We start from the raw sequence: 19,181 nt of genomic DNA, 5'->3' as shown, positions 1-19,181 counted from the left end.
AAATGACAAGTAGGTGAAAGAATTGACACATGATCCACCTTAAGTGATCTTTACATATTAATCAAAGTCATTGTAAAGACAAATTACAAAATTAAAGTAATCCATATTTACTAATAACCAGATTTTAGGCTAGAAGAGCATGCTCAGTGGTTCCCTTTGTTCAAAATATGATATGAGTAGAGAAATGGAAATTTCCAAAGGGCCTGAATCTTCCACTAAGGAAGATTCAAAAGATATCTCAAAAGATAGCCTTGCTCCAAAAGGCTACCTTTAACTACATCAGAACAGGTAGCATCTTGGAATTTTTTCCACTATTGTTTCTGTTGTGTATGTGATTTCAGGGTTTTTATTGCAGAGTAGATTCAGACCAGTTCTTAGACCTCAAACATCCACACTTCAACATAGCTCAAAGCTGTCTGAAACACAAGTCTTTGGTTTAGGCCCTTATTTCTATGCTTGGTGCACACCTGAAATGGAGTTTCCAGTTCATCTTCCTGAAGAAACAATCCTATTCAGGCTCACATGCAGTGAGAGGAACTGGATAACTCACTTCAAAATCACTGTACTGCCAAACCAAACACCACCAGTGTATGTTAGGCCCCCGGTGGGAGAAATGTCCTCAGCTAAGACATTTTTTTAAACATACAAATGACTTGCAAACTGGTCCTACATTATGAGAGAAGGCAAGTTAGCAGGTGACCCTTAGCAAAAGAGTATTTTTAGGTACAAATTAAAAATAAGAAATATTACAATTTGTCCCAGAAAGAGAAGCAGAAAAATAGAAGTGAGAAGGAGGAGGGAGAGGAGCAAATTCTCCTTACGATCATTTAAAACAGATTTATTTTCAAGCAAGATCTCTACAGGGCACAAGTGCTGAGCCACCGATCTGCATTGCTGAATGCTGGACATGTAGCTCATGAATGGAAAAAGGTGACCTTAATAACATGCTTGAAAGTATGTCTCAGAAGAAAGATGCAGCCCAGGTGCCTTCAACTGAAATAAAGATCTAACAGGAGGACAACATGACAGAAGTTGAGAAAAAGACAAAAGGAGCACTAAGGGCTTAAAAAGGCTGGGAAAGCAATTCAGGTTAGCAACCCCTAACTTAATCCTGACCTTTCTCTAACTTTTACCTTGATTTAGTTGACTGAACTAACTTTGTGGGAAGCTTGCACAACTGAACCACAGTCTGATTTCTACTGAAGATTGGGTAGAAAAGAGGAATTCATATGGTCATTTAGGGGTATTAATAACATTGAATTACAAAATAATACAAAACCATAGTCATTACAAATCAAACTTTTTTAAATAAAAGAATCCTAGACCTATAGTTAAAACCTCATAACAGCATTATGCATTTTACTCCCAACCACACTGGACCTACATAAATTCTTCTCAGTCTTCTCTTACGAATGCTAGAAATGAAAACTGATGAAAACCTGTAGTTTCAAAGACCTCTGCCAATGGAACAATCCATAATACTGAAACTAAGCTGTATTTCTTAAACAACAAACCACAAGAAACACATCAACATAACTCAGTTCTTTGCATAGCTCTATTTAGTTAACACTTACTACCACAGTGCTAAAGAGCTATACTCACAGGTAAGAAACCCTTTTGTGCAAGGCACTACAAATAGGGATCCCTGTGTCAAAACAGTTGCAGTTACACATCAAAAAATACAACCATAATAATGGAAAGTTGCTTTTCAACTTTCAAAATAACATTTGCTTTGATATTAATGCCATTACTTTCTCATAACTCAAATATTAAATAACACTTTTTTCTGGTTGGTGATACATCATAGTAAAGGTTCCAATTTGATTTAATAATGGCTCAAAATGGAAAGGAAGGTGCTATCTTTGCAGTGCAGGAGCATATTCTAGCTAAGCAAAGACCCATGAAACACAATAAGAGCCTTTTCTTTGACTTGCCAGAATTCACATTTGAGTCTTTAGCGAACAGGTACAAAGTCTGCAATTGCAATCCAGTGTTTTCCAAAAGCCCACCTAACATGCCCACCAGGAGACTAAGATGGCAAACATCACCCTTATCCATTCTAGTCTTAGCATCCCTGAAATTATAAAATAAAATATGATAAAATAAAACACCAAAACCACCACCAAACTAAGGACATGTTGGAAATTCATGGGGATTCAGAAAGTAAGCACAAATACCACTCAATGGGAACCATGTGGAGCCCACACACATTCCCCAGATTCTTTATACACCAAGCACCAAATATTTAGCTAGCAAAAACCTTTTTTCATTAAACCCATCAGAAATGGTTAAACATTACTACAGCAGGAACTAATGTGTTCTACTGCTGATCCCAGAAGCCACCTTCAATATTCCTTTTTACTATCTGTTCTTCATATTTCTACTCTTATTTTCATTGATCAGCTCTTTTAGGAATGAAATCTCAGTAGTATTTATTAAATATTGGAAAAGGCTTATTTTCCTAGCCCTGGCACCCTAAAGGCAATTTATAAAAAGCAGATTAAAAGTAAGGGAGGTGCTGCATTTGATCCACTTATTATAAATGTATACAAGCATTAATTTGTCAAATGTACAACTTACAGATCCTCTCGCCTTTGCAGGGATTTCCTCCCCAGCTGAGTAAGAACAGCAAGTTTAAATAGGCTTTGTGGCAAAGAACCACTTTTTGTTGTGGTTTGTACAGCAGCTTTAAGGGAAGCTGACTGTACTTGGCACTGATTACCAAATGATTGCAGAATACAAATAAAAAGTTACCAAACAAAAGAACAGAAACATTCACACTTTTTCCATATGCTTCTCGTAGTAAAGAACATTACAAGGAAGGGGAAGAATCATTCTAACACACTTCCAGCTCCGTGGTTTTGCTTTATATTCCTTCCTTACTAAGACTTAAGCCAGAAACAAGACATCTCCACTTCTGTAAAAGTCCATCTCCTTTTACCTGTGCTGAACAGTTTTAAAAACCCATGAAGTTCCTTCAGTGTTTACTACTGGTATGTTAAAAAGAACCAGTTCAGAGCACAAAATGGGAAGGTTTTATCAGGGAAAAAAACAGGCTAACACTGTATGGTTTAGTTATTAAATAGCATCTTAAAATATTTACAACTGGTAAATATTAAAGAAATTTAGTATTTTTCAGTACAAATAAAAGTCTACCTACACAAGGAAATAGCACTCTATCCAACACTGAGGACATCTACATAAATATCTACTTTGCTCTTGGGTTAGAGTTTGGGAAAGAGGTGGCAACAGAAATATAAATTTCAGTTAAGTTCAACCATAATTTGCATGAAAAAAAAAGATAAAAATAACTGATTGAATAATCTTCCTTAAGAATCCCTGACACTACCAAATTCATACCAGCATGTTCACATGGACTTTTAATCCATTATAGTAGATTTCTTGAGAGAAAAGCCAGAAATGTAATTTAACCAAACTCTGTTTCTATTACACTGAATTTCAGTATTTCACTTTTGGAAACCTGAGATCATAAAAACTATGAAAAACATGATACGTGGCAACTTCCATTTCTTGTAAAACACACAAAAGTTAACATATAACATCACTAAAGGAGCGCTATGGAAAGCGTCAGAAAGAAAAAGAGAATACATACATCATTTTTTCTTCACTTCACTTATCAACAAATCTGGAATATGTTTGCATTTCCAGGATTTTTTAACTGGCACAGAAGAATTTTTACTAGGCCAATAACATTACCATAAATTTATAGCCTGTCTCCTACCATTCTATGGCAAAGGTTTTCAGCAAAAAGCAAGGTAACTAAAATATTATTTGTACTAGCAGAATGTAATGAATTCTATTATTTGTAAAGCTTGACAGCTGTTTGACAACCAGACACACAATACCTTCAGTTATGCAAAGAGATTTTTTTAATGCTCTAATATTTGCCTATGATGCAATCGGAATTTCAACAAGCATTTAATATGTAATGATCATATAAAATTTTCCCCTTGAATTCTGATTGAGAAAATATGAAGATGAAGCACAAACCTCTTGAAGTTGGGTAGAAATAGCTACCTTTAACAGCAGTGCTTACGTTTCAAGTTTCATTTCATGAAAGCAACAGAACCCAGCAAAGAGGCAAAAAAAGCCATTAACCTCTCGTTTGCCAAACTAATTTTTGACACAGGGCAGTTGATCAGTCACCAATAAGAAGTTCACCAGTTACCAGATGGCAACTTCACCATAACGGAAAGCTATTTTTGACCATGGCAATTAGTCTCCTCATGCTTCAAACACTAAACTCTATTTTCACATTAATTTTTAAAACTATGTGGCTTAAACTTAAAATAAACTGTACATCAAAAGAATGGAAAATAAACAGCCAGGAACACAATTTGACGAATTGGATTTATTTAGTTTATTTAGCTAAACAGGGTCCATTGGATCTCTTTAATAGGCTGACAGTTGCACTGGGCTGGTTAATAAAACATTCAACACAGTATCTTCAGCCAATATAGAAATGCAAATCCCACCAGAAATATTTTATTCATGAAACAGTAATTTCAGTTACTACCAAAGCAAAAAAAAGAAAAAAAGAAACAGGGAAAAGGGGGGGGGGGGGGGGGGGGGGAGAAGGAAGGAAAGAAAAGGCCTTGCTTTGCAAACAAACAGTGCCATCTAGTGTCATTCCCGAGCAAACAAATCAAGAAATCTGAAAAGGGATGTAATTAATCCCCCCAGTGCCAAACGGGTACCTTCTCCCTACGTTTTTGTTTTATCAGTAGCACATGTCTCTTCCTATTTCACAGTCAAACACAAATTATCCTCGCTCTAGCTGGAGAAAAGCCAAAAAAAAAAAAAAAGAAAAGAAAAAAGTAATAAACACATTAAAGAATTTGGGAGGGCAGTTCTAGTCTGGAAAGCAAGCATGATAAAATGACAGGGATTTTTTCCTCAGCTTGTTTGCTTTAAATATTTACGTTTCTAACTCATGATAGAAACCAAATCAAACTTCTACTTATATGGCTGCAGGTGAGCAATACAATGTAGAGTGAGGCACAGTCTGTTTGGCTTTATTCACCATTGCATCTCACACCCATGTTCCAACTGCAGAACCTTTATAACTGCTGCTATGGAAAGCAGGACAATGACAGCTTGCTTCTTTCTGCATGACAGATAGAGAAGTATCACTTGACTAAAATAAGAGATCACCAAGGAACTGGGAAACATTAAAGTCTTCCTCCTTCTGCCTCTCAAAAAAACAGCATTCATCTTCTGTATATGAAGTCACTTTACTCACTAGCTGGCTAGAAGTAATTTTGAATGGACATTGCTTCCTATAGCATCTGCTGGGAAAAACAGCAAACAGATTTAATTCTAGTATATCAAGAAACAGAAGTTTTAACATAAGAACAAATTACATGGTAAATAGAGAAATTACAGTTGTCTACCTGGGAAAGGTTGATGAGGGCTGGCAAAGACTTCCAGGTGAGAAAGCATGTTTAGTGGAAAAGGCAGAGCTCATATTATGCTGAATTTGTTCTACATGTTTTAAAGCTTATTTTACAGAAGTATTTAATTCTGCCATAGACCCCTTTTTCAGCTGTGTTTAATATAGAAACATTCTGTGGGTGAAGGGAGAAAGGAAAGAAAGAGATAGAAATCCTTATAGAACACTGTATGAGTCATTATGCCTTTCACAAATACTCATCCAGACACAAATACTATCAGACTCACCAAATCACTTTCTGAAAGCACCTTTATTTGTAATCACTCAGCCAAGCCCAGTGCTTCACAAACTGGTTTTTCTTAAAATCATGTGCATCACCTCCACCACAACAACCACAGACTTGCTGAAGGCCAACAATCAGCAAGCCACAAAGCTCACCAATCTTATCCCTAGGTGTTAAGAGGAGCAACATTTCTTGAGAGATACACAGAATTTCCTATCAGTATCAAGGTGAAGTCAGTTGAGAGAAGAATGCAGTTAAGGTGTGCTTCACTGGTCTGGCCTCTCAGGATCTCAGTTAAGAAGATCATAACCCCTTAGGTTAATTACAAATTAGGCATGTTAACTCCCATCTATCACACTTTCCTCTAAGGAAAAGCATGTACTCCCCAGTAAATTCCATGGTGAAATAAATTTCTTTCCTTCTCCGTAGTTCTACAAAAAACTATAAAAAAGAATTCTCAAGATGTAGATAAATTAGGGTGAGTTTTCTACAGAGGATCTAAGTTATACCACCTCCTAGTCTTTTATCAGAAAGTCAATTTAGGCCTTGAATGTTACCAAAAAAGAACATTATTTCCTGTATCACTTTTTCCCCATTTAAAATGTCAGTATTATAAAGTCATTGCAAAAATGTCAAATGACTCCACCTTTTTTCACTACAAACCTGCAAAGGTGGGGACACAAGTAAAAACAAACTGAAGACAATGTGGAATTTGACTCTACAGAAAAGAAGTCGTCCTAAGGCTCAGCAGCAGCCAAGCAGACCAAATACCGTATCAGCAGTCATTAGAAAAGGAACAGAGGAAAGAAAACCAGCTCCTCTATACAGAGCAGTTTGAGTACAGTGTAGAGGACTGATTACTTATCTCAAGAAGGTGACAGTATCGATAACAATGGCAGAGGGAAGGAACATTTGTTCTCAAAATGCTTTCACAAAATTAGATTATCAAAGTACATGGTGAGATATTTCAAATTCCTTCTCCTGAAACTTAATCAGTTTAATCTTGAGCGCAGTAAAACAAATCCTCCACAGCACAGTTCAAAAGAGCTGCAGTACTCACATAGCAAAACCTAATCCGATTTAAAAAGTTTTGCATTTGTCAACAAGATCAGGTTTCCCCTACAGACGTGTGTGCCTACCCATGCAGGGTGCACATGCTTACATGACGTGTACACTCAGAGGGTCCCCTGGTTTTAGTAACATGATTGGGATACAACTGTGAAGATTTAGACATCTGTCCCGCACAACACAGTTTATGATTTTGCAACTATAAAGCAATAATGCTTTGCTTTATAAATCAAAATAATCCAACAGCAACAGTTCAGCTCAAACTAGAAAGCTAGGAAAGAGTCTGGCTATAAAGATAACAGTCCACTAACATGTCATTTGACAAATGTCATTCATTGCACTTCTACCCATATAAATATTTGGCTGGGGGTGACTGCACCTGAAGTAAGGGGAGTAGTATTTGCAAGAAGCAGACAGAATATATGACATAGCTGTGCAGGTGAGCTCCTGGACTCAGGTGGTACTTCAGAAGTCACACAAAAGAGCTAACTTTATCAAATGAAATTCCATTACTTATCAACATAAATGTTTTAAAAGCTTAACAGCAGCTGCCATTTTAACAATGATTTTAAAAGGAACTTGTAGGAGGTATGAAATGTGAATATCTATCTTCACTATTGAATGAACTGAAGCTATTGTTGAATGCCAAAAATGTTTAAATGTTTAGCCAGGTTTTGTACAATCTGTCTACACATGTATGACTTCTCCCCGCCTTTTTTTTTTTTTTAAGTTGAAGGCCAGAATAACCACAATCAGTACCAAGTCTGAGTCTTTAAATGGAATGAGTACTGTCTCTTGGATCGATAACAAATATTACTTGCAAAATTTGTCTCACTGCTGACATGACCGCATAGGAACAGTTCCTATGCCACCTACTTTATTTGATGGCTGGTTTTGGTGTTGAATATACATCTCACTTTGAGCACTGATTGTGTAGTATTCATTTTTTAAATAAGAATATTACTGTGTAATACAGTCTTACTGGATTTTTATATTTCCCAATCTATTTGAACCCAGGACAATGCCTCATACTTCACCTGTAAGATTTGCAGGAAAATGCCTGCCTCTTTTTTCTCTTTTCTTTTTTAAGGTGCCTTGACATTAACCCAGTACATGGAACCCCTGGAGTGAATACAAATGCTAGCAGATAACCATACATTTGCTAAGTTTATACAGTTACAGTTTCACATGAACTGGGATAGATTCAGGTCAAAGAATGTTTATAAAATCTGGAAAGCCTTTTACCATGGCATATCCCCACTGTTTAAAGATCACTGGCTGTTCTAGGTAACAATTACCAAAAAATGCTTTATCTGAAAAACAATACCTATAGTCCATGTACTTATAAGACTACAATACGAGGATTTCTTTTTTCAGGACTTACTTCATGCAGACAGTCACCCTGGACATTCTACATCTGAAATAGTTCAAAACAAAATGTTTACAAGCTTAAACAATATAACAGAAGTGTTGAAGGCCAGGTTGGACAGGGCTTTGATCAACTGGTCTACTGGAAGATGTCCCTGCCCATGGAACAAGATGATCTTTTAGGTCCCTTCCAACCAAAACCATTCTATGATTCTGTGATTCTATGAACCGTGCATCAGTAGGTGTGGGAAAAAGGCCTGCTCATAGGAAGATTGTTATAAATTTAAGGAACTCTTTCACAGGTGGACCCAAGACCTTAATCGACCCAGAAAGCACAAGTACATGGGCTGCAACTCCACTTTGAGCCACAAGATAGAGCCATTATCACAGTCTCTGCAACCCAGCAAGCCCAGGGGAGCAGGAGCCCCAGAGCCACCCAGGTTTTGGAATTACATACAGCTCAGGCACCCCGACCTAACAGAAAGAGACTCCTCTATAAAAACGCAGTACTGGTATATACTAGTGAAAACAAGATCATAAAACCAAAATCTACATCTTCAAGTTAAGAAAGGCAGCATAAGATTTCATTGTTTTATTCTGTTTTGATGTATTTATCACATGCAGTAAGCAAGCAAGCCTGAAACTGAGCCTTTTGAGATGCATATACAGCTTTTCTGCAAAGTATCACTTGATGCTTGCCCTGTGCTTATATTTCTCCCCAGGTATCTGTTCCCCATAGAAGACTGCACAACACTGAGGCAAGCTTCAGAAACTGCTGCTGTCTTAAGCTGAGATGCAATCCTTGCTTTGTTAATTTTCCCCATACATATTCACCGTGTTATGTTGAAGACTTAATGACAACATTGAGCTGTTCTTTTATTTTTTGGTTAACACCATTACTCTCCAAGAGGGAGGGAAAACCAAAATGGAACAAGGTGCCTTTTTTCCCCTCAGATGTGATTTAACACAATTTAGTAGGTTACCAAACATCAGTGTGCAATACAGTGCATGGGGGAGATGTCATCACCTCCACACACAGCTCTGGGCTGCAGAGCACTGATAACTAACTGCAGGCATGACTCAGGATAACAAGGATTAGCAGTAAGGGGAAATAAATCTCCTATTTGCTATTTGTTCCTATTATATTTGAAAGTTAAAGATGAACAAACCATGTTCATGGAGTAACTTTTCAAAGTACAGCTCAACCAAGCTTAAATCCATATTTTTTAGACCATACTTCTGGCATAGCAAGGTACATAGAAAAAAACTCACCATATATTCCATTAAGATAGCACAGCATTTAGTAAATAATATTAAAGTGACAGTATTTTGTCATTATTATACATACTGTCAAGATCAAATAAACTCACCAATTAGATATTACATGTCCCAAATAAACCTTGATGTTGTCCATTCTGCAAGGAAAGAGTGAACAGTCCACGTCCGTCATGTTTCCTTCTAACTTTTAAATATGTTACTGTGCTGCTGTTTTCCATAACTGCTTGGTTAAGCAAAGATTTCAAGATGCTGTAAGTCATACAAATAACCACAAGATCAAAACTCATGTTCATTATGATGAATATAAAAGGAAACTACCAGTGCCAGTTCTGCATTCATTTCATGTTCAAAATACCAAACTTAAAGAACGTACACTGAGGTGTATCATTTTTTAAATTCATTTCACAGAAATGATTTCTTTAAAATTAAACCCACACTTCAAGATGATTGAGAAATGTCCTCTGCTCAGTGCACATTCTACTTCACACAGGAAGAAAGGCCAAGCCAAAATACCATGGGATCCAGCTGAGATTCCAACTCTATTTATAAAGAACACTAAACTTTGCAAGCTCACATCTGTGTGCCTTTTGGAAGAGCTAAGAACTTTGACCAACAAACCTGTAAACTGATCATAACCCAAAATTGTCAACATCATTTCGAGTTAAGAATTTTGCTCCATCTATAAAAGTGAATTAATTTTAAAAGTACTTTGATCTGCTTCCCATAAAGGTCTGCTAAAGCCCTGTATGCTTTGCTTACAGCCAAACAGGTCACAACTCATTCAGGACAATATTTAGGCAGAACACTCAAAAGAACTCTCATTTCAGCAAATATTTTCTACTTCCTAATTCAATGGCCCTGCAGCTTATAGAGTCAAAATCACATATCCTTTCCTTCCTCCTCTTCCCTCTTTGAACTCACAACTGAATCACTTTGTTATACAGTTTCCAACAAGTTGTTGTTTGACTGGAGAATAATCAAATAAAATTTCCAAACCCTTAAATATAAACTTAGAGAAACGCTAGTACTTAAAAACTGGAATTGTGTAGGGAATTTAGTTGTAACTACACTGTTTTCTATATAACTGAATTTTTTTCACACACTGCTGTTGCCTTCTTTCAGTACTTTGTTCCATCCTTCACTCCACTTACTTTCCTTGATCTTCTGCTGAATGCCGTCCTTGATGTTCTGGGTGGTTGGGGTTTTTTTCCCCATTATTACGATCTGTTTCTTCCTCTTTCTCGTATTGTTTTTGCTCCATTGCTCTGAGTGCCAAGTCAGGTTCTTTCGATCACGTAACTCCTAGTGCTCTGATGCATTTCTTCCACATCTATAATGTTCTTCTACACATTTCTCCACATCTTTAAAGAGTCCAGTTCTGAACTCTCCCATTCCTTATTGCCCAGGATAGGCAATAGGAAAGTACCAATTTCCCTGCTTGTCTACATAGAGAAACAGGCCAGCAACAAGCATATGATGACAGTAAATTCTCCCTCATCTGAGAAGATATAGAGACAATTCCTACGTCCAGATATTGCTCTCTTGGAAGCCACTGTTTAGCCAGCAGGGCCATACGCACTCCCTACAGAGAAATGGCATGAAATTTTGAGGCGAGTCTTTTTATCCCAACATTCCTTCAACTTCACAAACCTGCAACCATCTTCTAACTGATACATTTTTGTGCAACTCCTCAACTTGGCAGAAGCACAGAGAAGTGACAGCCAGCTGGATTTTCTGGCTGCAGGTATAAACATTGAATCCCCTCCCCTGAAGGAATAAACTGCTGCCAGCAACCCAAGAAAAATTCACAGTTCTGCAGTGAATGGAAAATACTGCTACTAGTTATTTCTTTCTTGCTACCCTGGAGGAACTGAGCTGCTGCCAATTAACATAGCATTTTCCTACACTCTGCAATCCCTTTGAACTTTTTCAGGATTTTACAGGGAACAGTTTTGTCTCTATGTAAATCTATGCCGTGCAAATCCTAGTCACAAAAAAGGACTGATAACTGTAGCAGAAGCCCCTAGACAAAGGAATCTTGTTAGTTTGCATCCATTACTTGAAAAAATGTAGTATTTATAACCGATTTGTACAAAAGCCAAGAAGAATCTAAGTGCAATGGAAAAGAAATCACAGAGACTAAGAAATGTAGTGTACGTAAGATAAATTACATTAAAAAACTCCACGGACTGGAGATTATATTTTCATGTTACTGCCCACATTACCACAAGCTGTCTTAAACAAACTATTATGTTCAATTCAGAGTACATACAGAGTACATTACAATTTAAGTATTAATTCAGATGTTCTACCAGTCATTCCTTGAGAAATCAGATTAAAAACTGACTGCTCTGCCCACATCATGAACACGCACAATGTTGAATGGCACAGAAACAATTCAGATCCAGGCAAAGGGACAGCAGGCTAGCAACTTGAATATTGATATGAGACAGCTACAAAAGGAAAAGTTTCTCTTCCCCAGTTTGGTTTTCATCTGTCCATAAATACAGCAAGATACACACAGAACTCATCTCACAGTAGTCAAAAACAGCCTCTAAGTTGCCTGAATAACTGCATTATTATATTTTAAAAATTCTCATAGATCTTCCTTTATGTAATACGTTAAAAAACTCACGAAGTCCGCTTCAAGTTTTCCCATTTCTTGTTTGTAGCTTCTCATTCGACTGCTGTACATTCCTCGGCTTTGAGGTGGGATCTCTCGAACTTCAAGTTCCATCTGCTCAAGCTAGTAAGTAAAAATGAAGAAGAGACAAGCAAGATGAATTTACCTAAATTGTTCAAAAACACGTAGAAATATTCCTTCTTTATCAAGAAATGCTGTTTAGTCCTCAATATATAAACAATGTATCAAAATCTTTACACAGCCTTAAGTCAACAAACAGGGGACAGAATTAATGTTATTAACACTGAGAAGATGACTGATTCCAGTCAAGTATTTCTGGGTTTCAACTCCAAATACGATGAATACATATTATTACAAGAAAACAGTACAACTGAGGTTAAATAGCTTCCTGCAAATAAGTGTAGTTCAGAAGAAAGCCTGCTTCCATCTAGCAGCGTGCTATTAGAAACCCTTGGCTGAACAAGGCATTTTATTTATATACATATATGTGTATATATACACACATATACATGTGTCAATATGTGTGTGTATATGTTTACATGTTGAAAGTTTCATGGACCACCAGCATCTGTGTTTAACAAAGTAATTCTTGTTTATTCAGCAGAATTACAATGCCTGAACTGACTCCCTAAACCTACATCCCAAATCTGTATGTAGGTATATTAAATAGTTGAACTCCAGAATTTAATGACAATACTATTTATGAATTTTTATACAGTCAAATGCATCAAAACCTCAGCGATATATTCTTTCAACAGCGTTTTCTATTTATTCTTGCCACACAGAATACAAAGGGGCCTGAAACACAAGAATATGGCACAGAGGTACAGAAAATCAAATGAAGATATAAACCAGGACAGAGCTGCCTGCTAATTACCTGCCCACTGGGTCATGGAGCCTCCTCTACATGGTGCTGCCTATTCAGGAATTTTGTTTTGCACAGCTGAAGAATCCTTTACCTGCCTTTTAAAATCTTTCCAACTTACTTAAAAAAGATAAAAGAACACCTCTCCTTGGTTGCTGTAGGCACCTGAAACTATATTTACTCACCTCCTACTGATCTCAGTTGAGCAATATGGCATTGGAACAGAAACGCCTTTCAATTAGGATCCCAAGCTACTGGTTACAGTCTTCACAAGGGACAGCTGCAGTTTATTCCTATGTAATCACTTGCTTACACTTTGAAATTTCATCCTCATATCACAAGGAAAGCATCTGAATTTAATCAATAGAATTACCAGATACTCAAAATTCATTCTGCCTGATCTATTCTGATTACACAAAATGATATTCAATAATAAACTGTAAAGCAGGCTTTAATTAAATAGTCAGTAATGAACTGAAACATACAAAGCAATTTCTAGTTTTAAGCAGTTCTTTCACTCAGGCTTAAGTTTCCAAAGGAGTATTATAAATTAAACCAATAGCTGGAATTAATTACTTATTTCTTATCAATTTAATCGCAACATGTTTGATCTCAAATGTTCTATAAACATACAAAACATCCCTCATAGATATATAATTATATCTGCAAGATCGGGATATTTTAATGAAGTCTCAATTCTTATCTACCATATAAAAACTAAACTCTCTCCCAGTGAATACAGAATTTGCAGCACACTATATGAAACCCAAAAAGTTCATTCTAAAGAGTCAGCATCAGAGAGTGCAATATCCAAGAAATGATGATGAAGCATGCTTATTTAGGCCAAACAACAGCCATCATTTAATCTCATTCCATCATGAGATTAAATGGGTGTATTTTGTGGCAGGGCTGATAAATTTCCACAGGAAGTCATGCAGAAGATAGTGTTCCAAGCAGGTGTGAACCTAAATGCAATCTAATTTCATGGAACTTCACTTTCAGGACTTACATTACTGGTCATAATTTTTTTTATTATTTTTTATTTTACTATAGAAGCAAGAACAGCACTAAATTCTATTTAAAGTTTAAAATAACCTGGCACTTAAACCTCAAAACATCTGCAGAAGCTCAACTTTTCTTCTGAAAACCTACAAGCTCAAACTTCTGTTACCACTTATGTTCAAATTTGCCACCTGTGCCAGTTTTGGCTGGGAGAGAGTTTATTTTCTCCATAATAGCTGGTATGGGGCTATGCTTTGGATTTGTGCTGAAAACTGTTGATAATTCAGGCATGTTGTCGTTATTGCTGAGCAGTGCTTACAGAGAGTGAAGTTTTTTTCTGCTCCTCACCTTGCCAGTAAGCAGGCTGGGGGTACACAAGAACCTAGGAGGGGGACAACTGACCCCAACTGAACCAAGGGATATCCCACGCCATATGGCATCATGGTCAGCATGTAAACTGGGGGAAGAAAAAAGGGGGAACATTTGGAGTGATGGTGTTTATCTTCCCAAGTAACTGTTACGTGTGATAGGGAACTGCTGTCCTGCAGATGGCTGAACACCTACCTTAGATGGGAAGTGGTGAACTACTTCCTTGTTTTGCTTTGCTTGTGCGCATGGCTTCTGCTTTTCCTATTAAACTGTCTTTACCTCAACCCATGAGTTCTCCCAGTTTTACTCTTCTGATTCTCTCCCCCATCCCACTGGGGAAGGAGTAAGCACATGGCAGAGCAGGGCGTAGTTGCCAGCTGGAGGTTAAACCACACCACCACCACTGTGGTGAAGCTGAGCATTCTGGTACCTAACTCTTGACCAAATTCATAAACCAGGCCAATCCTTAAGGTTCCTCAGGGGTTTAACCTAGTAGGTTTGCTCCTAACAACACTCAGTACACTCCAAGCACAAAACACAGCTTCAAGCAGAGCAGCCAGTAGTATTTCCCTTCAAAATTACAACGAAGTAAGGCAGTGCTGCTGATGCTGTCCACTGAGACCCCCCAGAATAAGTCTCCTCCTCCCACAGGAACTTTTCCACATGAAATCACTCTGGACAGTTTCTGTTTTATAATACAGTATTTTATTTATCTGGACTGTATCTTATAAAACCTCAAAGCTTTGCTATTTGATTCTGATTCCAAAGTCCTGGAACCAAAATAGACATCTATACTTACAAAAAAAAAAAAAAACAACAACAAGTGCCTAAATAAGAATAACCTAGTAATTGCAACAAAGCAATTTTGTTATGTGTCCCTCATAAAACAAAGGCAAATAACACACAGTGACAGTCTTCTTCTTAAAAGTAGAATTTCACTCAAAAATGCTAATTCCATCCAGATCTTTTAGCACATGCTAGATTTTATCCTCAGATAACTTCTCTGAGGTTATCACAACATTCACCTTTCTTTAAAAGCCTGGTAAAAATAACATTCAGATACTCCACACCAGATGGAGAATGACAGGATTTCTCCAGAGATATCTCATTCAACAGCTCCAGCTTGAAAAGGCAGCCTGGGAGTCTGAAAGTTTTGGTGTCAGTTCTGCACATAGATCAAATCAATTACACCAGTGATTTTACCCAAACAAAGCAGACAGTGTTTTAAAACAATCAATGGTTAGTCAGGGTAAATAAATTATCTCTGCAATAATATTTATGATATATGAGAGTGTTATTTCCTAGCCAAGTAGGAAATCAACCAAAATGAGCTACATTCAACTTTGATTACACAAAACAATGAAGCAAACCAATGTATTAAAACTATCAGTAGCAAGGAATTAGGTTTATTTTGATTTTCTACCGTAGCCTTTAGTTTAAGGAGGATTTTTTAATCAGTTCCGTTATTAGCACGTTTGTTCAAATGGATTTTTAAACCCGAGCTTTGACATGAATCACAAACATGTTAAGCAATTGCTTAAAGCCCATAATTGAATTAAGCACCTGTCTAGCAGCATTAGCAACAAGATCTTAAACAAAAGCGTGAAAGAAAACCCAGTACATTAAATGAAGATCATCATTAGGATAAAAGCGCAGATACAGGATTTACTTTTTAATCTTATAATAAAAACAAATTTAAATGATCTTTTCCTGACATAAGACAAGAAAGAAGTAATGAGCCATTAACTCCATTTCGTCTCCTTCCAATCTTACTTTAAGTAGGAAACCAAATTTGAATGATTTTTCATCAGACCACCCACACTGCCATTACCCTGTACTGCTATGCTTTTTTGCCATGTCAAGTTGTAAAAAGGAGATGGAAAACATTTCTAGATTTTTACTTTCTTTCGGCTCTTCGAGTAGGAAGTGCCCAAAAGGCCTTCATACATCTTCGAAACATCCTCATGAGATGGGACAGTAACTTTACCATGTTTCCCACTGAGAACACCAAATCAGAGAGGTTAGGTACCTTGGTATCCTCACAGGCAGAACCTGCAGGGAGTCACCCTGCAATCCAGCTTTTCTGGATGCTATTCCAATGCTCTAGCCTACAAGACTAATTCAATTCTTAAACTAAAAGCAACAGGTATGTCAACAAACACCCTAGAATTGTCAGACCAGCTACGTTGAAAAGATCTTTAAGATCATCAAGTCCAACCTTTACCCCAGGACTGCCAAGTCCACCACTGAACCATGTCACCCTAGAGACCTTTTCTTCCTATGCCACTTTAAAAAGTGAAATTTAGTATTCCTGTTTAGTTAGTAATAAAATCATTGATTCAATTTGCTCAATTGTAAGAACATTCAGGCTAGGAGAACTGATTTCCTTTCCCTACCTTAACAGCCTGATTACATTTCTGACACTTGATAGACCAAGCTAATTTCCAAAAAATAAGCAAAAGCAACTCTAGGCAAGGAACTATTGGCAAAAAGTCAATCTCAGCTGTCACCAACACGTTTACTCAGTTACATAGCGTCTACAAAATTTGACTTTTATACTCCTTCCAGATGGAGGACATGGCGGGCTGTAATCGAACAAAGTGAAGTCACAACTGCTTAACACATATTGCTTTCTTCTATCAGCATGGACCACTATGTAATGATTGGTTAACACATATACTCTTCTCAGATCAGTAACCCACACTACCATTGCTGCCTTGACCTTAAACAACTAAATATCTTTATGCCTCACTTGCTAACTGAAGGTGAGGGAGAAGATCTACTGCTTTAAAAGACAGATTAAACCAAGTAGATACACATGTCTTAAGAGAAAAAAATAAACAAAACAAGCAATAAACAAACAACAGTCCAGGTGTGTGAATACTTAATTCAGTTCCTGAAGTAAAATACCTAATCCACAGCTGAAAGCCTGTAGCAGCCTGTAATAAGCCTACAGCAATAATGTAAATCTCGAATCATTTAACACAAAATTAAAAGAGGGTATACTCCTCTTGGATATGCCATATACTCAGATAAGAACTATTTCCAGAATATTATTTAATTCTCTATTCTTGTTCAGTATTTTTAGGGAATCATGTGTTAAATGTTACCACTAATCATCCTATTATTTTCCTTAGGAATTTGCAGTTAGCATACAAAAAGCCAGAACATACCAGTTCCCTTGCTTCTTCAAGCTGTTTCTCAATATTTGCAACCATCTGCTTCTTCTCATCTGAAATACAATGGTGAAAATAACAATATAATTGCGCTCTTGCCATGAAAGGAAAATACACCATTTCAAAAGCTTATGTGTATCAGTTAAAACTGACTTGAAGGATTCATCCTGTCTAAAATCATCATTCACTGTAATACACACATTAGTAATTAACAAGAAAAAGGCAAACAAACAAAGGAGACTGGAGAATCCTTGAAGTCTTCTGCTTTGTTACACAGCATTTGCTAGTTAGAAAAGCAGTTACAAGCTGCTCCAGGTGTAGGAGTTAGTTATGCCTCAGCAGGCACTTGCTAGGTGTGTACAAATGCATGAGAAGGTACATGCTTATGCCAAACAGAAAAAAAAGAATGAATTATGGTTTAAGAACAAAGCTTTATCCTATTTATTTGCAAAATATGCACGGCACAAAACCAAACATCCCACTTATAATGAAACCAGGTACTGAAGAAAAACAAGGTTTATATTCCCCTGCTCTTACACCAGGTCTAGAACAGTTTCTTTTCCTTCAACCTGGGGTGGGGGGGGTGGTTCTTGAAACTCTGGTGTTTCAAGAAAAGCACTGTCTTCTAGTAACAGTAAAAAATGTAAATTAGCAATAAAGATGAAAATTTGAAAAAGAAAAAAAAAAATCAGTTGAAAGCTATATGTAGCAATCATCACCAGCCAGGCTCCCCAGTAAGTCTATTATCCCAGCTATAGAGAGCATGTCTGACTTTCAACGTGCTTGTAACATCCATTCTCAGAGAATCCAATGTAAACTCAGGACTAAGATTCAGGGTCACATCATCACAAATATTTCTATTATTTGAACACTTGGTTCTTTACAGCATGAAAGGAGACTTCTGAGGAATATTCAGTCACTAGATAATAAAGTCCCCATATTGCTTAATTACTTTGGGCATTCAGGGGCTTCAATGCTACCAATTGCATTACCCTGTGCCCCTCTCATGGGCACACTTTCATCCTTCAGACTGTAAATCTACTTTGCCTCAATGAAGTTAGCAAAACTCTGATATGCAACTATTTATACATTTTAACCAAGAGCATTATGACATCTGTGCCGGTGGTTTGCCTGATGAAGTAGATAAAAAGTGAGTTGCACAACAGTACCTCCAGTCATTGCTTCTCAGATATTGCAATGGGCAAGTCTATGTTGGCAGAAGAGACTTTATTATGTATCTTTAGACTTCACAGTTTTCTCTTTTAGCCTGAATTCCTTTGCTTCTTCTCTTCCACGTGTATCCTGGAATTGACACATTAAAGACCAAAGGGACTACCTGATGGATCTCCTTTTATCTTCTGCATGCCAGAAGCCACCGAATCTCAAGAGGCACCCCCTTTATTAGATGTATATAATTTAGCTTCCAACAAGCCAAAATTCTTTAAGTAAACTTAGTGCCATAGGCAGGAACTGGGGTAGCAACCAAAACCAGAATTTTTGCCACATAAATTAAAACATACCTGTAAAACATCCTTCCTTAAAAGCTTGGGTTTACCCACCTATCTTCCTTTACCCAAAATAAACTACACTCTCAATTTAAGGACACATGAACATCATGATCAATCCTTCTTCAGTTACATACATTGGAGCTCTGCCTGCAGAAAGGATCAGGTTCAGGATCATCTTTCCACCTTTAAGATAACAGAGATCTTTGC

The 19,181-nt window shown here is 37.1% G+C and overlaps 1 protein-coding gene across 5 annotated transcripts in view; it reads right to left on the bottom strand.

Moving 5' to 3' along the window:
* The window catches only part of VTI1A (vesicle transport through interaction with t-SNAREs 1A), a 274,299-nt gene that overhangs the window by 248,265 nt on the left and 6,853 nt on the right, over positions 1–19,181 (bottom strand). For all 5 annotated transcript variants that reach the window (XM_065672264.1, XM_065672260.1, XM_065672262.1 and 2 more), the window contains exons 2-3: positions 17,464–17,522; positions 12,046–12,156 (exon numbers count right to left, since the gene is read on the bottom strand). In XM_065672264.1, coding sequence (XP_065528336.1) covers positions 12,046–12,156; positions 17,464–17,522 — 170 coding nt within the window. The remainder of the gene's footprint in view (positions 1–12,045; positions 12,157–17,463; positions 17,523–19,181) is intronic.

This window comes from Lathamus discolor, chromosome 3 (assembly GCF_037157495.1).
Source record: "Lathamus discolor isolate bLatDis1 chromosome 3, bLatDis1.hap1, whole genome shotgun sequence".
NCBI lineage: Eukaryota > Metazoa > Chordata > Aves > Psittaciformes > Psittacidae > Lathamus > Lathamus discolor.
Note: the sequence above shows the minus strand (reverse complement) of the source record. Positions and strands in the feature narration are given on the sequence as shown.